We start from the raw sequence: 23,642 nt of genomic DNA, 5'->3' as shown, positions 1-23,642 counted from the left end.
TCAAAATTTACATGATCAGAAAAAAACTATTATTGTCAAAATTTCTGTTTTTGGTGTCATGTTATTTATTAATCTAAAAGTATTTTGGCGACAAAAAGACTAAAACCCACCCTATTATACGGGCTGAACCTTTCAACTTCAAGTAGGGTTGGGTGTTTTTGTACTTGTTTTTCCAGAGAGAGGCTATCTTGAAATTACACTAAAATATCACTGGTGAATTTTTCACAAACATATTTTCTATGATTTAAGCAAAATAAATGTTGGTTTTTTTTAATTCTCAAAAAACACAAATTCCGGGTCGGTTGGGCCCATAGAGAAGGGTTTTTTCGTAGCCTTTGATACTATTAGTTATTTTTTTAATTTATTAATTTTGCAACATTTTATAAAACTTAACTAAATATTAACCAAAACTGATGCTAAACTTAAAATTTGTATCCATCATTGAAAATCAATCAATCCCTGAAATTAAACCTGTTATTAAAACCCCAAGCAACGATGGGTTGATTTGTCTTTAATACACAGAATTTTCCCTCAGCTACGTAGCACCCAAATCTGCTATCCTAAAATATTCTAAAAGCACAGAGTAAATTTGTAAACAGATAACACAGGGCTACATTTTGTACTGCATGGATGGAATCTGTGTGTATGTGCACTATACAATGTACCATGAACAAACAATTACGTAATAGTATTGACTTTTGTTGAACCTCATCACTCCAACCAGAGAGTTTCTCTGCTCCTGGTAATTACTGTTTAGGCCTATAAGTGGTAATTTTCGCGTACAGTTATTTTCGCGATTTGGAGTTACAGAGACATTTTTGCAATTGTTATTTTTATGATGCTATGTCTTGTCCTATACTTGCAATACATTATTATATATATTCGTGAGGTGTTAATTTCGTGGATGGAACTCCATTTGCGAAATCAGCGAAAAAATAAAACCCTCGCTGTGCGCTTGCTTTCTGTGAACTTGTTTTCATTAATAAGGTAGTGCACTTGCTTTAAGCTGTTTAAACTTTCATTGAGTAAAGAAACAGCTTATTTTCAGGGCAACCATTTGGGGGGTTGACTTCATTTGAAATCTACACCCCCTGTGTGAGAGACTAAAGTAATGTATTTCATACAGGGTGTATGTCTTTCAACTGGTATACGCCGTAGAAGTGACGTAGTTAATCGGATTAACTACCATAGCAATAGATGAATAAAATTTTGGCAATATCGCCCCGCACTACAACGTTCATGCGGTACCGATGCATTGAACCATCGATGTCAAAGAAATGCTAATCACTTGCACCTGTAAGATTAGTCTCTTTGAAAAGAGCGGTATTGTATTCAATCTATTATTTGATTGAAGACAGGTGATGAGTGCAACCTGCTGCAGTGCAGCGCGGTATATTCAAAAATTGTATTCATCTATTGCTATGGTAGTTAATCCGATTATGACGCTCACTTCTACAGCGTATAGCCTAAAATGTGAATTATCATATCATGACCTGGTATATGGCGGATTTACCTTTAGATGGTCCTGTGGGCAAGGCAACATGATTGTCACTCGAATGGCTTCAGTGGCGTAGCCACTACTTTTTCAGTGGGGGTGGGGGGGGCAAGACAAATTTTAAGGGGGCACCTTTTGGCGACAAAATCAGTTAATGTTACAAATGCGCGTGAAGCGCTTGGCTTTTTGGCATATTGAAGCTAAACTGGTGAAATATGGTACAAAAATGGAATAAATTCACGCTGAAGCCTTAAAAATTGGCACTTTTTAGGTTAAAATGGCAAAATATAATGTCAATTTGGTCAGAAACACAAAAAGTCTTTAATGTCGGGCGGCCACCCCATCCCACAGGTGGGGGGTGGTAAGACTTTTCAAAGGGGGCAGCTGTCCCCCTGCCCCTAACTACGCCACTGAATGGCTTTTATCGAGTTGCGCTTGCAAAGCGCCGCAATTTGGCATTTTAATACTAAATGGGCCAAACTAGGGTTAATTTTGGTCTAAAATAGACCAAAAGGGAGATGCAAATTGTAAATTTTGTCACAACATATCTGTCAACTGAGCAGGGAGGAGTCTGATTCGCCACCCTGCGACTTGTTTCCGTCAAGTTGATGTACCTTGCTCTTTTTCTTTCCTATTAATAATTAGGGCTTACTCAACAAGAAAGTTGGTTGTCATGGTCATCACTTGGGCGGTCAATCATGATGATTATAACTAGTACCCACCACCAACTTGTGGGGGATGGGAGAACCCAACCCCCCTACATACATATGCGTATACATAATGACAAATTGCATTGAACTGGAAGAGAATGGAATTCCTGATTGCACAAAAGGCTGGAAATCCCGACAAATTATTAATAAAACGATCTGGAATTCCAGCACCTCAATGGACAAAAATGTGGATTATTTTGTTGACCAGAGGCAAAACAGTCTGGAAATCCAACCAAGGATAAACACAATAAACCTGGAATTCCAAAACCCTCTATGCCTTCAGACTAACAAAACGGAGAAAAATCTGGAAATTTTGTTGACCAGAGGCAAAAAAGTCTGGAAATCCAACCAAGGATAAACACAATAAACCTGGAATTCCAAAACCCTCTATGCCTTCAGACTAACAAAACGGTGGAAAAATCTGTAAATTTTTCTTTAATTATAGTCAAAATAGGCTGGAATTTGGAACAGCATAAGTAGAATAGGCTGGAATTCCGAGCCCCAAAGACCACCAAAAAATCTGGATTTCCGTTGCCCTCTATAGGGGGTGCATGTTTTATCTGGAATAGCCCATTTGATTTGCATTTTGGCATGCATGGGTAAACGTTTAACCTGCCGGCCTATTCAGGCGACGTAATTCTTGGCACTCACGCTAGCTCTGCTACGTGATACAATTCCCTATGTCATTTTTAAAATTGCGCAAATTTCCAAACAACGGTTTCTATGCTCACAATGATTAAACTTTTGATATCAAATTTGGTATCAACCTTTGAAGGAAAGTGTATAGAAAACTATTATATAAATTATTTTGCCATAAACACATCAGACTCTGATTAAATGGGGATGGAACTACTGGAGACTTTCTTTTTTGGCTGTGTTTATGTGGATTAGCTGCATTCTTACTCCATTACAGTGTCCAAATTAAAAAAATAAAAGGGGTTGTTCCACGGACAACCAGGTTGTAATTTCTGGTTGTCCACCAAAGCTTTTTGCTGTCCGTAAGCTGCCACAATCTGAAACAACATGTGACCAATAAAGTGGAGTGAGTGTAGTCATAAAGTGACTTTTGGTTATATATCTTTGGTTGTCCGTCATACAACTAGAGCATTATTTTCGGTTGTCCAGTGCATGTTTTGGCTGTCCCGGCGAACGGACAACCAAAATTTCTAACACTGTCCATATACAAATGATCATATTTAGTGCCTGGGAGGGTCTTCGAAAAATGTCGTCCAGGGATGTGCCATGCAGAATTTTGGATGCTGACTTTCTCTATACTTACTCTTTCTCTATACCTACTTTTTGCTGTTTTAGCTACCCATCAGTATACCAATTTTGAACAAATCACCCAAATTTACCCTAATTGGGCACTTTTAAGCTCACTTTTGCCTGAATGCCCTGGCCCAATAGGGCGTATTAGTCTCCACCCATCGATATACCAATAATGCTAAAAAGGTATCCCAAAACCATGGCCCATCACCATATCAACCAGGGAGATCCCCCCCGGGTTTAGTGAGAATAACTGCAGGAGAAGTTGGTCTCTCATTTCTGCTGTGCTGCAAATGGAGGATAACAATTCACTTCTCACCATTGCATATTTATTGGACAGGGTGGAAGTCCAGAAAATATTTATAGTCAACTTCAAGATCAGATTTTAGACAATAGTGAGCAACTTCCAGTGTCACCCACAAAATTGTCACCCAAACTGTTTCTACTGTGAACGTGGATATTCATAACCACCTCAAAAGGTGGTTGACAGTTGATGGTGTGGTTCACATGCATCAACCCCATCACCCTTCAATCTGTGTCTACTGGGGCCATTACCACATATTCCAGTTCAGTTACCTCGCATTCACCATACCATGAACTGTTTGCTTGGTAGCAGGAAAGTTGAAAAAGAAGGAGGGAGAACGGAATTATATCCTTGAGATAATCCCGTAGGTAATCCTGTCGCACCTATTCATAGTCTTTTATTCTCAAGTAGTTACACATCTACTTGAAAGTAGCCTTTGATGTGATGTGAGTTGCCGACTACGGTTGATTAATTTTCACTCCAGATTTGAAACCATATCCAATGTTTCTATAGAGAATCCCTTGAAAGTATGACACATGTGTGTTAAGTACCTGATGTTGCTCTGAAGGGATGCCACACGTGGATACTATAAGAAAGAAATGTAGTTTTGTAAAGATTCCAAAAAAATCCGCCCATTTTGGAACATATATTAATTATTTAGGAGAGTGTTTTAGGATTTTGTTAGAAAAGGGATGATTTTTGATCATCTATATTTTATTGTTTTATGTATTTTCCTGTCATTTCCTGCAAACCTAATAAAGATATTTTGATAATTGAAAATAGGCTGTATCATAAATCGTAGAGGTTGAAAACGTAACCAAGCGTGCAAAATTATTATTTGCCATGGAACTTCGGTCATATTTTATTTGAAATAAACTGGATGTTAGGATCTGCATGCATGGTATGCATAGTATTGATGGTATACAGACCGGGGGCCTCTTAGAAAATATTTGTACGGGGTGCTAAAAGTAGACTTCAGAATGTTGTCCATCTCTATACCTGCGTAGTGCAAAAAAGCACCCGATTACTATACCTCGCTTGTATCACTAACCAACCCATCTCTATACCATTTTTACTGAAATGGTGACCCATCATTATATCATCAATATACCAAAAAACTTACAAAAGCCCATCTCAATACCATGACAGAAATAAGTGGTCATTAATATACCCGAAACAATTTCAAAACCACCCCATTGGTATACCAAAACGATGAAAATGCACCTCAAAACCTTTGAGCATCCCCGTACACCATTTCTTAGGGAGAGGCCCCCCCCCGGGATACAGACACTGACCTTTCCCTAAAACTAGTAAGCAGCAACTTGTGTATCACACCCGTCATGGGTTCGAACCCTTTTGTTGTATTTTATTGTTAAACCTAAATAGCGTGATTGCTTTTGAATGAGCGGCAACACACATATGTGACTCCTCGCCACAACTGAGCCCGGATGTCGCCAATCATCATATTTGAGATATTCAACCAAAATATTCTGCTTGAAATTAGCTTTAAAATGATGTATATCATGTCTATAGTACTTGACATTTAAGTAGTGAAAAATCAATAAAACAGTCAATAAATCCTTTCTTTCCTATTGTTTATTGTTAAGTTCGATGGAGCATATCTCAATAGTGGCACTGGCGACATCCGGGCTCAGTTGTGGCGAGGAGTCACATATTTTGCTTGAGGATAGCTGGATCTATCTCCTTTCTTTACATCTTCTCTGCTTGGTAGTAACATGCTGAAAGTAAATGATTAACTTATGTTGATGAGTGCCAAAGAAAATCATAGCATAGATAAAAATAACCTACCATATCCACTCCTTTGATTGCTGGAGCTATCTCCAGGTCCTCCACCAGACTTTCCTGCAAGTGTTGATTTAAAAGATAAATAAAATATTTTATTTTAAATAGAAAAAAAGAAAGAAAAAGTTACACCACCATTTTCAAAATTCAAAACTCTTGTTAAATAAGCTTAAATATTAAATAAATTACCCTAACCGTACCAATCATCAAATAAATGTTTGGGAGCTAGAAGTGGGTTTACCTTCAATATGTTCTTTTTAATAATTGGTTATGCATTTTATAACACTGGCATCTGAAAAATTGTAAAATTGTTTTCTTTAAACTTCCGTGGTCCGGGTACGCGCTGGTGAATTGCGATCGCGTAGAAGTGACAAGGTTCGCTTACTACGCTACCGCCCAAAGACCAATGGGTCAGCCGGCTTGTTGTCAAGTGTATTGATCAGCCAATCAGCGTGATTGTTTATTGCTTTTGTGTTTACGCTCGTGTACGTGATACGCACAGGCACGACCACGGAAGTTTAAAGAAAACAACTTTAGTTATGCCTACTTACTCAAATTTTGAAGAGCCTCCAGAAATCTTTCGTCAGATTTAGCACTTGCAATGACAGTCACAGGCTGCAACTGGTTGTACACTAAAAAATGAGCATAAATCACACAGAAATTACTAGACTGACATGAAACAGATTTATAAAGACTACAATTTGCAAACTTTCCTATTTCAAAAATTGCTTTGTAAACACTGCAACCTACCTTACTCTTTTGTCTAAATTGAAAGTACTTCAAAATACTGCTGGTAAAGTTATTCTCGGTCTTCCACGTCGTTTTCCAACTGATGTCTTATTAAGAAGACTGAGCTGGGAAAAACTTTGTGATCGTCGTTTGAAACACCTTAATATTATGGTTTACAAAAGTCATACTGGCAGTCTACCCACAAATCTGTGCAATATTTTTAATACTGTTTCTGACATTCATAGCTACAGGATAAGAGCTGGTCCCCAGTGAAATTTGGTCCTATCGCTCTGTCGAAACACATCGGACAGTAGAAAATTTAGTTATAGGGGGGCTTTAGCATTCAACAACCTTCCAACTGCTGCTAAAGCACCACTTCCAGCCAAGCTTGGAACTTTTAAAAGAATTGTATCTTAATGCTATTTTTATATTTTTAATATATATTTGCTATCTGTACCTAAGTGTCTTGTAGTTCCAGAGTTTGTAATTTTGAATGTATTTTAATATATAATATTTGTTATTTTTGTAAATTGTTAACCATTTTGATGTATTTTGTTTGACCCCTGGGCACCCATGAAAAACAGTGTTCACACTGATTGGGTTTCCCCAGGCAAAATAAGATCTAATAAATAAATAAATAAATAAATAATTCCAATCAACTGTCTTTGTATGTATGGATATGCCACTGTTCACATTATACAATTCAACACTATTTAACTCCACCGTAAGAACAATGAACATGATATGACGATGCGCAACAAAGTGGAAATTGTGTCAAAATTACTTTGTGTCAAAATTACTTTTGTAAACCATGATTACTTACCGTAAACGTTCGCCTAATGGCGCACCTGGGCTCCATTGCCTTGGGGTAAATTTCATGTACAAATGGAAAGCTCCCTCCTCTAAAAATCCCAACAAGAATTAAAGGTACGTGTCCTTATTTGCTGGTGGGTTTTTATGGGAGGGCACTTTTAGTTTGTGTCTTAAATTCCAGTTATGTCAAGGATCCCATAGCGCCATTAGGCTGACGCTTACAGTATTGCTGCAGGAACTAGACAGACAATATGATATATGTCCATCATCCTATTCTAGCAGTGACTATCAATGAGCATGATGAACATCACTTTGCAGGCCCATAACTATATTTTATTCAGAATCAGGCAAAAAGGTATCATACAATAGAAGAAGAGGAAAAGGGGAATGCTATCAGGGAAACAGGGAGTTTCAGGGAAGAAAAGGGGAACCTTTTCAAGGAAACATGGAAATAAAATGAAAGAATAAAAAATAAGCAAGCAATAGCTTTCATTCCACCTACTTAAAACATGATTTTTGACACAATGTTGTGAATCAAATTTGATATGCAGTTATTTTTAGACGTACATGAGTGACAAAAACTAAAATTGACTGGAAATGCCCTCAGACACATTTAAATTTCCAAATTTCCTGAAGCCCTTCAGCACACCAGTAACATCATGAGCGCTCTACTCACTACACATGTCCTTTTGTAAGAATTTCAAGTTGCACCCCAATGAGGAACCTGCCACCATATTGCAAAGACATTTGGATTTTCAACCCTCTCTCTCTCTCTCTGCAGCTCTTGAATAGCACAGGCTCTGTGCTGTACTTATACCTACGATGATGATCCAAGATATTCCACCAATAGTACCTTTAGTGTCTAACCGATATGATCGGCAAAATAATAATCGGCCCGATTTTGACCTTATCGGTATCTGATCGGTATCTGAAATTTTTTTATCATTTACCGATTTCCTATACCGATTTCAATAATGTTGTAGTCATGTAGTGTAACTCAAATCTGTTAAAAATACATTATTACTGATCGTCAGAAGCCAAGAATAAATAAAAGTTGATGTCACCAGACAACATTTTATCAGTAAAATGGTTTAAATGTTGTTCCTAACTTACTAATTGGGTCAATTTCCTTGACATTGGCGTTTTATTTGTTGATCCTCTGGCTTGGCATGAACATGGGGAATACCCCGTCTAATCATGATCATCACACCACGCCGTGTGTATTTATTGATCCATGACGTGATGTAACTTGTCGATCATTATTTGGGTATTGTTCTTCAATGTCTGTGTACGGTCCAAATTAATAAAATAATTCCAGTTCAGTTATAAGCGATAGCGTATCCTTTTATGTTTTGTATTTAATCAAAATGCCAATGATAATTGACAAATTCTGAGCTGAAATCTCCATTACACACGCGAGGTTGCATCCTCTTCCGGGTCTTGGGATCGTTCACCATGTGCTCGCCCTGATGAGCAAGTCGGGAAACCCATCAAAACGTATCTCAAACGTTGATCGTCATCACAGGGATTCCCCTTCACGTCACATGTTATTGTCAATTTGATCGGGAATCGCAAATTGCATGGTTATGTTGGAAGTCCGTAATTGATCATTATAAATTCCCCAAATCAAGAATAGAAATTCAATAAGAATTATGTTCAGGAGATGTTCAATTCATTCGATTGATGAAGATATACATGTATGATAGCCTTGGATGAGTTCTGCATCATAACACAGGTAATGGATGTCAGTTTTAAGCTCAGAATTTGTCACCCTTGCATTGCTTGCATACGATGAATGATGTGTTTTCTATAGGGCCTACCTGTGCGGCTTATACAATTTCATTTCATATTTTCAAGACCTGTCTGCTTATTTGACGTACGTGTTTTAGTTAGCTTTTTATACACAAGAAAATACAGTAAAACATTAACTTTGTGACCATCTAAATCGACAAATTCTGCTAGGGCACTAGCTTGTTTAAAAATTTCAAAAAAATCGGAATCGGAATCTGATCGGGCCGATTTTGGAATCCAAATATCTGTAATCGGTATTACCGATATGAGGCTTATCTGTTAGACACTAAGTACCTTTGCTACACTCGGTGCTCACTTCGCTCGCTATTCGAGAGGCGTCACGGTTTGGAACGGGGCTAGATCTACTCAGGAACTTTAATTTCAGTCAGTTGTACAGCAAATTTGATACCCCATGCAGCACTCCACAAGGAAAGTTATGATCTAATTCCCATGGGTGTACAGTTGTTACCAATACTAAGTTCTGCAGTACAAGGGTGGGGGTGATCTGTCTGAAATCCATGCAAGACCCCCCCCCCCATAAGCTATATTGTTGATCCACCCGTTGATCCATTGATTATCCTTTTGCTGATCCATTGATTATCCTTTTCTGGTGCATTGTGGGATAGAAAAGGGGGCTAATTAGCGATAGATTTTTCCCCTTTTCTATCCCACAATGCACCAGAAAACGGATAATCAATGGATCAGCAATATAGCCTATGGTGGACAAAGAATTTTGATGTATCAGCTTTCACCTTCCATGCCACAGGTATCATGCAAAAATGGGCAAGGGTGTATTCAAAAACCAGAAATCTCTGGGTGGTGGAGTTGAGCCCAGGGTGAGGTCAGGACTACTAAATGATCATACTGATATGATCTTCAAGTTATCTGTTCCAGATTGATTTTAAATGGAATTGTTCATTCTTTTTGTAGACCCTGATCCCCTTAAGGGCCTTGAGGTACTTCCAAACCCCTTAATTATACACAATCAGCGTGTTTATACTGAGCGTACAGCTTTTTGACACGCTATTTTCTGGGCACAAAATACCGATCATAATCCGGCCACCGTTACCCAGCTTGTTTCTACTGAGATCAGAAAGCTGTGTCTTGCACGATGCGCGGCATTTTTTTCCTGTAAACCGGAAGTACGGAAAATAGATTTCAGCGAGCGCATGATGGTTGTATCCTTAATTTAAATGTCTACACATGGCAGCTCATGGTATAGGACCTACAATCACAATTGAGTGTTTTTGTTAATTGACATTGCATTAATTTACCAGTGGATCTAGTAATTGGCTATTATGATAATTAATTTACAGCCAAAATATAACCAACTCATTAATAACTATATATAAGCCTACAAAAGTAAAGTCATATCCATTTTAATTCATACGAGTCACACATGTGGCCAGTGTATATAGGCCTAATATCAGAGAGAAGACCTATACTGTACAAGTAGAATATAAATCACGTTATTTTTGCATCACGCATGACCTCGACCCGGCAACTGATCACACGGCTCGTTTCTACTGCGCAGATTACACACTTTGACCCGGCATGATCCACCTCAAGAGGTGGATCACGAAAGGCGAGCACATGACCCGGCATGACACGGCAACCGATTACCCAGATCTTTTCTACTGGGCTTGTTACCCGCCATGACCCGGCACGCACGGCACGGCACGGAATTTGGCCCTCAGTAGAAACACGCAGAATGAGTGAAGTTCTTTTAAGAACAAAACAGTGTGGGGTGTGGGAGATCTTTGAAATTCTTAAAAGTATTTCAAAGATCTCCCACACTGTTTTGTGTAACCCAAACAAATTTGTCCATGATTGATAGCCTACTACTCTTATTTTGCCTATAAATAATAGTTCAGAAATTTGAAGAAGAAAAAATTGCTAGATCACTGCTATCTCTATTGAACTTAAAAAGTACATTGAACTCAGCACATGAATAACAGCTGGAGCTGTCCTGGGAATGAGTCACTAAATTTGACTATGTTCCCTCAAATCACACTTTATATTATGCACACTTATGTACTATTATAATCAGGTTTAATTAGCTTGATTGATTCTTACCAATCATAGCATGTGGAGATATCGTGTGGGCAAACATTTTGTATTCTGTGATTTCCGAGCATCTTCAGATTGTGCCCATGGGTGAATGATTTGCTAAACCAGAAAACCCTAAAGTTCATCCATATTCACATTTGAGCACTTTTTGGCACAGAATGAATGCGCTATACTGTACATATAGCCGGGGACGGCGATCCCAGATAGGTCGTCCGAAGATATGAGACCATTTTTTTCCAGACTATTTTACAAGTTGACCTTAGATGACTAATGATCTTAGTGTGCAACCTTGAACATCACTATTACATGAAAGTTCCTATAGTGTAGCCAAGACAAAAATTTGGTTGCAAAATTTGGATGTGAATCCAGATTTTTTTTTACAAGTTGACCTCAAATGACTTTTGACCTCAGTATGTGTGCTTGGATAACACTAATACATGTCACCCACAATGCAGCTATAACCCTAATTTGATATAAAATTGGATCAATTGAGCCCATATTTATTGGTAGAGCTATGAGTTTTAAAATATTGGACGAGCAGGCCCGTAACCAGGATTTATTGGGGGCTGATTTTGAAAACGTGGGGGTGGATTTTGAAGAAGTGGACCTTTTTGCACAAAAAGTGGACCTTTTTCGAAAATTTTGACCTTTTTTGACCAAAAGGAATAAAAAAACCTCTATTTTTTTCCTTGCTACACTCGCAAATAGGACTTTTCGGGTCAAAAAAAAGGACAGAGTTTTTGGTCCCCTAGTTACAGGCCTGTGGTTGAGACATAGTCGAGTCCAATATTTTAAAACTCATAGCGAAACCAATAAATATTGGGCGTAAAGCATCCAATTTTATCATTATTATGTTTTGGATCCAATATTTTCACACACTTGATTCATCAAAACATAATAATGGTTGCAATAAGATTGAAACTCTTCATTTGAGACCAAATTTTAACCAAAAGTCTTGCATAGTTATTGAAGGAAAAGGTCTTTTCCTTGGGACGACCTGAAAATGCCAAATAAGAGCAATCTACAGGGTCGGATCCAGGAATTTTGGATAAAGGGGCGCCTTTTAGTCGACGACGAAAAAAATGTGTGAAAGGTGGTTACCCCCTCGAAAACTCAACAGTTTTGGCCCATTGTTTGCTGTTCATGGCGAATTTGTTCCTTTTTTAAAAAATTTCTTACAATTTTTGTATTTTCAAGTTACCGGCGCCCTTCGCTAGTCAAAAAATAGAGGGGGCGCGCGCCGGCTGCGCCCCCCCCTAAATCCGCCCCTGATCTATGTATGAAGTTTCTATCAACTTTATGATCACTTTGCATGATGAAATTTTATCCATTGAGGTTTATAAACGTTGCACTTCATCTGAACCTTAAAACAATACATGTCAGGTGGTTGAGACAACATTATAATAGGATATTAATAAAGGATCATTTCTTGTTTCCATTTTCATAATTAATTGCCTAAATCAAATTGGCTCCTTGGTAATTGAAGACACAATAGGCTGTCCATAAATGAGTACAACAATAAATAGGATATTGATAATGTGCAATTATTACCCCCTTCAGTCAAATCACTTCCTAACCTATTTCTACAAATACGACAACAATGATATAGAAAATACCATGCAATTGGTCATTTATGACAATTAAGGTAGGATAAACAAACCGATAGCCTATCAGGCTGGTTAATTCAACCATCCTCTGTGCTTAACAAAACATAGAAATGCAAATCATTCTATATGTCTGCTCCATTTTCTGGGCGATAATCAGAATGGCTGCTCAGAAATAATCTAAACAAATTCGGAGCTAAATAAAATTGTCATTCAGTGGAATGTATGGTGGTAGAAAAATGAACAATTTTGACCAGGAGCAAAGCAAGAAATTGGTAGAAATGCGATCCAGCAAGGTGGGAAGCGCAGAAGCCTCAGATTGCTTGTGGAAAGAGTAACCAAACATGAAAATATATTCGGTTGAGAGCCCCCGAATAAGAATATATTGATGTTCTTTGCGTTACGTAATAGTATGACTATTCCTGCGTGGGAGAGTGCGTGAGTAACCTCACTTCAGGTTCGGTTTCTATCACGGCAACACGTTCTATTCTGTTGCGCAGTTGAATTTAAGTAGTGTGTGTCAAGTTGCTTCTTCTCAGAAGCATGATTGTTTAGAATCATTAGTATATATTTTTTTAAAGCCAGTTTTAGTCTCGGGTGGGATTTTGGTCGATTAAGATTGTTTATAGCGGGAAGGAAGGAATCAACACCACGTTGGCATGGGATAGCCTAGGCAGGAGCCAAGTACTATGCCCTCAGATTTTTCTTGTTCAACAAAAATAAAAAATAAGAAATAAAAAATTGTGTTCAAGTTTTTTTGAGGTTGCGCAGCCCCCTAGTTATCACGTTGATTCCTGTAGGCTGCCCTATTGTATTAGCGTAGGCATGATATCCTAGTTCTGTATAGCATGGCACAGTGTGTGCTTCTCGTTTGGCAGCAATAAACCGACACCAATAGCATGGCACAGTGTGTGCTTCTCGTTTGGCAGCAATAAACCGACACCAAAATGCTATATTTGTTGTGTGTATGTTGTGTGATGATAAGGATAATGAACTGAGTGCAATGCATTCGTCAAGATAATCGCACGCGCCGTGGAGTTATTGCATTTCGCTCGCGAGCTGATAGGCTCGTAGAGCTAAATGCAATAACTCCATGGCAAGTGCAATTATCTTGACGAATGCATTTGCACGAGTACATTATCCGTCATACACTTTGAGTGTAGGCATATTAAAACAATAGGCAATATTAATTGCTGCATTCATTATATTAGTTTTAATAGTAGGGAAAATATCTTACATTTTAAAAACACCGTCAGGACATTGACCAGCTACGTAGCATTTAACTGGTAAAGAAAATCAATCCCTGTATTTAGTTAGCTATCAATAGTATCGATTGCGCCATACGTCATACTTTAGTAACTTATTCACGCATGGTTTGTAACCAATTGACTTTATGTTATGATCATTTAGAGCACTGAACCAGTTCAACTGGAAACGATCGATTTAGATGTCCGACTAGTAGGCCTACTACGGTGAATATCAACTGGACTTTATAGCTCTATAATTTGAACTTTAAAATCTACTTATATTAAAACACACGACATTGGGATTTAACAATTTGTTCAGTATTATCATAGGCCTTCAAACACATGTGTTTGAAGGCCTATGGTATTATAAAGCATGATCATGATATTATGCGCTAGTGTGTGTTTTCCGGGCCCGGCTATGTTATTTTAGATATAGGCCTACATGTATTTCATTTGTAAAATGCTGAATATTTTGCAATGGTGTCATCTTGTATAATTATGATCCACCTGTTTTTGGCCCTTTTTAATTAATAGAAGCTCGATTATTCTCATTTGATGTTTGATTTATTTGAGGTCATTAATCATAATTTATGACAATGATATTTGCACGAGCGATTCAAGACAGCCCTACCACAACCCTAAACCCTAACCCTAAACTCCGTAAACGAGGACTGGACTCAAGTCTAGCAAGTTGCACCCTATTCGGTAATTGTACCCTATTATAGAAGACCGTTTGTAACTATACCATTTTAACACCACAGAATGTATATTCGTACTTTTTTGATGGTATATATATCGAACAGACAATTATATAGTTATGTGACCTCTCTGTGTCGAAAGCGTCACCTAACTCTACTATATGGTTATGTGAAAGTAGTATTTCTAGTATTTGAGCGTGCACGTATTATCTAGAATCTATTGTTTAGCGTGCAGGTTTTAGATAATGCATTGTTTAGCGTGCAGGTTTATATAATTTGGGCTGTGAAGGGTAGTTCGCGAAAATAATGCACGGGAGAAGAATACATAACGATGAATAGAAACGGGCACTAGAAGTGTATGTATGGATAGTCATAGTAAGGGTTTAGCAAAGAATTGAAGCTCTTCCTACTATACTAGAGCTATGAAACAGCAGTTAGAGGTTTTAATAATAATGTACTTTTCAATCATCAACCAGTTTAAATGTGTGAACAAGTGTTGACAAAAATATAAATACATATATTTTGTTAAATAAAAAAATTGCCAGTTTCCAATTTGGAGCAGGTGGAGGAAGACAACTAACCCATTTTTTTGTCTCTTATAATAAATCGCGAATCGGCTATGATCAGGGATGATCTGTGCAGTATCTTAAATGACAGCCTGGGTAATGACAACATCTTGATTTCTGTGAATTTAGATATTCTGAATCACTGACTTCTATGTGGAATTTGAGGGCAGCTATGGCTTATTATGTCTCTTTCAATCAGCAGACTCTAGTATGAAGTGAAATATCTTACAGAAAGTTGTACATACCGTATTTCCAGTAATACCAGCACCCCGGGACCAGCACCCTCTCTAATAAATGCCCCTTTCCCATGACTAATATGCAGACATTTTCATGCCATACCTTGCAAGTAAGCTTAAAACTGGCATTTGCTGGATGTAAAAATTGTGTCAAATTTACATTAAAGCAATAATGTGTGATTTGCATAAGAATAGATTCCTATTTAAATGTTTGTTTTACTGATCACATTACCCCTTTTAATTTCGAGCCAAACAAATGAGCTATAACAAAGAAAATTGCAATTTCATTCCAGCGCCTACAATGCGTGTACTAATCACGCTCAACGTGTGTACACATAAGCTGACATCCACGGGACATGTTAGCAAGCATTAGATCGTTGAACTCTGAATAAGACCGGGTCTCCCCGGTTTTAATATAAAAAGTTAAATTTTACTGTTATTGAAGCACTCCAGGCTTAGTCTTTTACGTGGTATTTTAGTACACCACTGGGCATTATAATTATGCAAAAAGTAGAAATCCGAGTAAAATTGAGGGTGTTGCTGTGAAGCAAATCACACATTATGGCTTTAAAAGAACTAAAAAACCTGATAACATTTTTGCACGAAAACCCCTGCTATTATTGCCCCACGGCGAAAAATGTTTACATATTGGCCGCCATTTTGAACACATAATATTAACCTTACAATATAGTAACTTTTCGTTAAAAATTTGCCTCTAATAAATGCCCAACCTTCACCTTTAGAAAAATTGTACATGCACCCTAGGGCATTTATTACATGAAATATAAGGATTCCGAATTTAAGCACAATTGAAAATGAAGATGCTTAATAGAGACATTTAATAAAAATTCAAACTTCTGTAAATGTCACATTTTTTGACCAGTAAATCCCCAAAATGACTTGAATTAGCATGCAGCAGCTATGGGTTGTTATGTCTGTTTCAATCACTCAACTCTAATATGAAATGCTATATCTTCCCAACACTTGTACATTGAAATAAGGATGTAAGAATTTAAGGGATGGGTTTATATGTGTGTAAATGGAGGAGAAATGGGAGGATTTTGGCATGTTTGCTGTGATTGTTTGCCTAGCAATATTGATCACAAGTACACAATTGATGGTGCATATCAAGGACCAAACTCTATAGTTTTATATTTGAGCACGATCACTTCTGTAAGGTCATGGGAAATTATGTAAATCGGCTTTTATATTTGATGTTGCATATCGGCTCACGCACTTTTATTTTGTACCCAGTATTTCACAAAGTCCCTGTACTCTGATGACCCTATGACTTTTTGCTGGTATGTTGAGCACTTTAAACAATTAATTATAGTACTTACCTCCTACTTTAGGAACATGCGTATGTCTTAATGTATGTCGACCATGTCAACAACCCAGTGTAGTTTTACATGGTTGGAAAAGTCTATTTCCTTTCGCTATTTTGCCAATCATAATTCATAAATTGTCCAACTTTTTGACAAAAAGAGTTTTACAACTATTCCGCCAGCAAGGAAACACAAATTTATGTGTATCCAGTGCGTCCTTTACGTTTACATAGTTCAGTTTATTGTCAAGTTGTGCCTCTATACGCCATATTTACGGAATTGATGATACGAGCTGATACGGAATTTTTGAACCCAAATTTCATGAAATATACATTACCTTTTTAACTTCTCGCCACGAAATTGGATTCATAAGAAGGTCAAATACAAGCCTTCCATTATGGCTTGTATCATCATCTCGATTGGTGTCTTGTGTTAGTATTATTCCATATTTTGCTGGTAGAAGTTCAATGAAACCCTCCATAATTCACGACTACTGTCACTTGTGTTATAAACTCGATGTGTTTACTATATTGTCGCTCGGGTCCGCGACTAATCGCAGGGACCAGTCTATCATTAGCTATTCTATACACTTTTCAATAGCCTTATTGTGATGTGTGGGAGTTTTAAAAGCGAGCCATGAACAAAATATAATGCGAGCACCGGGGGCATCAACTTTAGAGGTGACGGTATGTGCCTGTCAATATATGCCCCTCTTTTGAAGCCGACTATACCCGATGACCAGGCACCTTCAGTTTTCAAAATATTATACCCAATGACCCCTTTTTCATTTTGATTGTACATAATTGACCCTTTTTTTATTAAAAAAACCCAACGTTTTGTACTGATATGCGCCTACTTACGACGCTTATACAAAATGTAGGCACATATACCCATCAATTCTAAAGTTGAGTGCCCCGGGGCGCGCGCATACTGCGCGCCAATGAACAATGAGATAGTGGCTTTTCTGATATCAATTTGAGGAACTGTTGAAGTATAAATCAGCCAACGAGTAGGTGTGTCCAAATTGCACATCTTGAATTGAGACCAAGACATGCTGTTATTTCAATTGTTATATCGTTCGGTTGGTTTATTACCTACCATTGCCTACGAGATGCAGTTCTAAGGTGACAGAGGGCAGGTCTGCAATTCGATTCCACAACCATTCATACCTTTCATCTGTTTTATTGTATTATCGTGCGAATTGCTCCGTGGTACCTTACGGGTACCTGAATTTTATTTGAATGAAGATGACTCTGTCATGCTTTCGGCGTCATATTGCATAATTTCTATACAGTATATGCAATAAACCAACCAGAACAGTATAACAATTGAAATAATAGGCAGTTCTAAGATAGGTTAAGAAGAATATAACGTCATTCTGTATTATTATTCAAGGTTGTAACGTGTGTCTATGCTGTCATGTAGGCCTACCTGGCAACAGACACGCCCCCGGTACAAACAGATGAAATTTGTAGAAAAGCGTGATTATGACAAAAACCATTAAAAAATGATACTTTGAGGTATTGTTTTTTTAATTTTTGTATGGCAGATCATACATACACATGTGCTGAGGTCAAAAAGGTAAAAATTTTGTTTTTGACCCCTGACTCACCTGTCATTCCAAACAACCCCTTAAGCACAACTGATAGGTGTTATTTCCTACAATAAGGTACTATTCCCTAACAAGGGCTATCTATAGACAAAATGCTTTATTATTCAAGACAACACATAATTTGCAAGTTTCCTGCATGTAAACTAAACATAGTAGGCTCCAGATCAAGGTATTATGTTGGACAGATTATTGTGTATCCTCACCAGATCTTTTCTGATGATATACAATTGAATTAAATTGATTATGAATGGAAATGGGGTGTGAATTTATTTGTACTTATGGGTCATTAATATGGTTTGCTCTTCATTACCGTCTTCGACCTAATTAGTGCCTCAGGCATTCATTTAAGTCATACTCTTTTGAGTTGGGGCCTCATACGATAGTCCCAATTATGGGATGACCAGTGGTGGCGCCAAGAATATTTTCGTGGGGGGGGGGGGCACTGGGGGAAAAGTGCATTTTAGGTGGCAAAATCAAACAATTTTGGACAAAATTGCTGCAAAAAGTGGATTTTTTAAATTTAAATTGTGGGTTTTTACTTTTACTAGGGAAGCAACCGGAGGGCAGATTTCTGACTGGGGGCATTCTAGTTCTGCCACTGCAAATGCAGTGGCGTACCGTGGCCGCCCCAACCCTGGGGGGCTGAAGAAGAAACAATTTAGGCCCTAGTGCCCTAAAAGCAACCTTTTTTCAAAATTTTTTATGCTTTTTCAATTTTTTGCCCCCTTTTTATTTGCTAATTCGTTTTGCCGCCCCTGTTTTTGCTGCCCCAAAATACGCGCATGAAATGACCGACCTAACTATAACTTCATTTGCATATTTGGGACTATTATATGAGGCCCCTATACCTTCTTGTGGGGGCACTTATTAAAATGATGAAATGCAGTCAAAATTAGGAATTTACACTTAATTATTAAATATACTGTGTTAAAGTCATCATAATCCTGAGCAGGAAAGTTAAGATGGGAATTTTATTAAGACATTGATTTTGACATAATTTAGTTGTAAATAGTTGCATTACAAAGGGGTCCTTAGACATAACAAATATAACAAGCGTAATTATAAAATAATGAAAACAAGGGTAATCTTATGATACCTTTCTTGCCCTCATTTATAAATTAATGTTCACCCCATCAACAGTAGGAACCTGCCAATCACAGGAATGATCTATACATTTCGATCACGCTGTAGAATTCAAATTTCTTATCATAGAAAATATAATATTTAGTTCTGCAATGGCAAAATGTATAGCAATCTTCAGTAATCTTTAGCAATCATACATACTATAGTTCATTCCTAGCCATAATCCTAACCCCAAAATAAACTTGAGCTGAATTGAACCTAACCCTAATCCTAACCCTAAGCCAACCTTTACCCTAACCTGGTTCTGCAATTATGCCATCTCTACAAGTAGGCAGGAAGAAATAATGAAAACCGGTAATGATTATGCACTATCAAAGCAAAACTTGTCATGAAAGTCTATGTTGAGGAGTAACAACTTGTACTGTAAGTTAAAGTTATTTGTGATAACTTGTATTTTGAAAAAACTGAACTTTCTTTATCAGACCTTGCAAAATCTGATATGGAAAATTTAAGTTTAGACATCTTAAATAAGTTCATGAGGATCGTTATACTTCATACTAATTGGACAATTATGTTATGTTCATAATTCAGCATTTATATTATACAGTGCAACACAGACTTACATCACATGTGACTGCAATTTATCACTTAATTTTTTTAATAAGTTGATAAAAGCATATCTTGTCATGTGCCTCAGGTACACTTTATATTTAGCATCAACACTAAAACAGTTAATTATTATCATATTTTAACGACCTCTTCTCAACCACTGAGTGCTAAAAACAACCTACCTGGCTGTCTGATTCAATTTTCATAGATAATTGGATGTGAAAAACAATGTGATCAAAACAAAACTAGTGGGTTAAGGAGTGTCTTCCCTTGTAGGGGGATGCTTTGGTAAATGCAATAAACCTCCCTTCCACATGAAAACCAATACGATAATGGCTGTGGCTGTTTTAGAGTTCAGGTTCAGGTTAGCCTCAGTTAAAGGAACATTTTGCACTAACTATTGAATTATGGACACACTGCATTACAATGGCCCTACATGTTATTTAAAATGTTATTTGAGGTATTTTGTATGTGTATGGATCATATATACTGTAATTATATCTTTTATGGTGGTTGCACTAACTATGTGCACATGATTTCGCCTAACATCAGAATGAGTTTTCGCCATCACAGTATAAACACTATACCCTATCATAAGCAGCCAAGTTAGCTCAATCGATAAGGCGTTCGACTATGGTGCGAGTGGTTGCGGGTTCGAACCCTGGCGGTGCCTAGTAAGATCTCGTGGAAAAATTGAGTTAGCTTGAAATTCCCCTGGAGAATGAACTTACTTACAAAACTCGGGGAGCTGATCCTGGTTGCGAAGGTTATTTGTGAAATGTCTAGGGTGTGCGCTCTTGTAGCAGCAAAGTCCCTGAAATGTTGTTAAATGGTTTATGGAATGATGTGGGCCGTAGTGGTCAGCGACATCCTGTAAAGTGTGCTGAGGCTTGTGGATCAACGTCTAGTTGTTGTGCCTGTGCGTAGCGCACTATAAATCACTGCACTTTTGTTGTTTTTATCAAAGACCAACACATCTTAAATGTTGAGTAGTGCTGTGTTAAGAATTGGTGACAAATTATAGGGATCTCAATAATTTTCTGATAGATAATTGGGCATCATCATTAAATATAACTGCAAAAATATCACAAAACTTTCTGTTTCTCCCCAATAAACATAAATAAATAATTTGATTTATTAATCACCCTACGATGCGACTCAACCCCAGGGTGGTGGCCCGGGTGGTGGTCTACCGTGCTCTGCCAAAAGTAGCTTCAATTTTGAATGAAAATCAAATGGTAGAAAGTGGCTGATCACATCACAGTGACTCAAATTATTCCATAAATGCAGGCCATCAGGTGAAGTTCAAGTTCAGCACAAGTCCTAATCTATTCATATTGTTCAATACTTTCGGTATTTCATGACAGTTATACTATGAAAACTCGATAGTTAGCATATGTGCTAACTATAGCTAACTATCGAGAAATAGTTAAAATGGGATGAAAATTGAAATTGTACCAACGTCCGGCGTTTTACCAACTGAGCTAATGGGGTTGAGATACACATTTTGCAGGTTGGTGTGTTCATATAACTATGTGTATCGATGATTTGCTCAAAACCCTTTATACTTTTGTGGATGGGGCTCTTCATGTTTGCATGTTTTAAAAGCACTCGGTAGTAAGCACATATGCTAACTATCAAGTTTTTACTATATCATGAAGTCAAAATGATGACATTCTAAAGATATTTTGGTGATCACCCCCACAACATCTGTGACTGTGCCCCAGTAAGAGTCATTTCAAAAGTGACACGGTTTGGTCTTTGAGGTCCTTTCCCGCCCCCCTGCACTCCGTGCACCCACAGGACAGTATTCAGCATCAGGTGCAATTCGTACATTGTACACAGCCTACAGGGGCGTAACCAGACCTGACCTTCCGGGGGGGGCAAGATTGAAAAATTTCCCAATTTTGACCAAAAGTTGTATTATTTATGTAAGCATCGCGAGCGGCTTGCCAAGTGATAAACGGTGGGGTCCAGGGGCCGTCTTAGGGCCCTGGTGGGGTCCAGGGCAAAGCCCGGCTTGTCACGAAATCAAGGGGCGGAGCCCCTGAAGCTCATGGTTTTGGCATATTAGAAGCTAAATATCCAGTGTTCAGAGTACAAAATTTCACAATGAAAGTAGTATAGATCTTCTTCCCTCTTTCTTTCCTTTTTCTCTTCTCCTTCCCCTTTTCTCTGCTCCCTTCCCCTTTTTTCTTCCCTCTTTTTTCTTTTCTTCTTTCCCTTTCTCTTCTTCCTCTTTTTCCCCTTTTTCTCTTCTCCTTCTCCCCCGCCCCCCCCACTGGTTACGCCACTGACAGCCCTACGCGTTTCTGTCAGAAAAGGGTATATTAGAAATATCGTTCGCGTTTTAGAGAAAATAGGGGTATTGCCGAAGAGCAAATAATTCGCGAAATCGCTAAAAAAAGGGGTGTTTGCCCCCTGAAAACTTCACGAAATGAGATGCAAAAAGGGTGTTTTTCAAGTTCACCGACAAGCATGAATACCTGCGGATGCACAGAGTGCAGGGGCCGGGGGTCATTTATACAATTAGGTTTATCTTGTTGTTATAAATAATTAAGTTGTTGATAAAAATGCAAAGATTATAATTTAATATATGTAATTATTATCATTATCATTATGATCGTTATTATTATCATCATATCATTGTTATTATTATTATTATCACTATTGTTATCATTATCATTATATTATTATTTATTGTCATCATTTTTAATTATTTATATAATTACATTTGTAACGGTACCACCCTATCAATTTCAATTACAACCCCTGTAGACTTTAACAAACAAATTCCTTTTGACATAGTCAAGTTTAATATATTCTAGCACCCAGTGTATACAAAACAGTAGCGGATCACATGGTACCACTTCCTGGCCATAGGAATACCTTATTTCCTCATAACATGGTTACCTTAATCAAGTTCATCCATATTCCAACCCTAAAACTGCCCATTCATTAACTTTGTTATTGCAATTAGATTACCCAAGCACTTTGATTGCCCTTTGCTAGTCATCGTTATTAATGTTGTATGATAGATTAATGTTGTGATGTTGTCTGCTCATTGGGATGCAAAAAAAAACCCACATCAAGCAACAAACAAGCAACAAATTGAGTTTTAAAAATTTGAGCCACTTGAAATATTTGTGTATGTTCATTTACTTTGTTTTGCTTCTGAACAATGTGGATTAACATTTAATGGTTTGCATACAATTGCGCCAGTTGCGTTTTGCATAATGCGTGCCTGGTGTGGGTATATGTGAGTGTTGAAGTTGGGACTTCATTGACGCACACAGTAACAATACCGAATACTTTTTGCCATTTATAACTTGAACAAAGAATTAGAAATTAGAAATATAAGCAATGTGAATTCTGTAAGTTCATGCCAAATGGTGTGACTGAGCAGAAATGAGCGTCTACTGTATGTACTCTTGGAGAAGTCAATGCTCTGTGTTTAAATTGATTTTCAGGACTGACAGCAAAACTCTGTCATAGAGATCTGTGGGGTAACTTAATTTCTACCTGCAATCAAGTGCAAATTTGCTGGGACACTTTCATAGTTCAATGACCCTCCCAAGACTTTTATTCAATGTTGTATACCAAACGCCTCATTTTTAAATGGCCATATATTTTTGCTCCAACATTGGTTGGTGGGGGAGGGAGGGGATTCGAAATAGGTTG

General features: G+C 37.7%; 1 protein-coding gene across 1 annotated transcript in view; it reads right to left on the bottom strand.

The window, feature by feature from the left end:
• Positions 1-23,642, bottom strand: part of LOC140141493 (mutS protein homolog 5-like) — a 325,819-nt gene that overhangs the window by 254,472 nt on the left and 47,705 nt on the right. The window contains exons 3-4 of the mRNA XM_072163378.1: positions 6,130-6,210; positions 5,585-5,638 (exon numbers count right to left, since the gene is read on the bottom strand). Coding sequence (XP_072019479.1) covers positions 5,585-5,638; positions 6,130-6,210 — 135 coding nt within the window. The remainder of the gene's footprint in view (positions 1-5,584; positions 5,639-6,129; positions 6,211-23,642) is intronic.

This window comes from Amphiura filiformis, chromosome 19 (genome assembly GCF_039555335.1).
Source record: "Amphiura filiformis chromosome 19, Afil_fr2py, whole genome shotgun sequence".
In the NCBI taxonomy this organism is placed as follows: domain Eukaryota; kingdom Metazoa; phylum Echinodermata; class Ophiuroidea; order Amphilepidida; family Amphiuridae; genus Amphiura; species Amphiura filiformis.
Note: the sequence above shows the minus strand (reverse complement) of the source record. Positions and strands in the feature narration are given on the sequence as shown.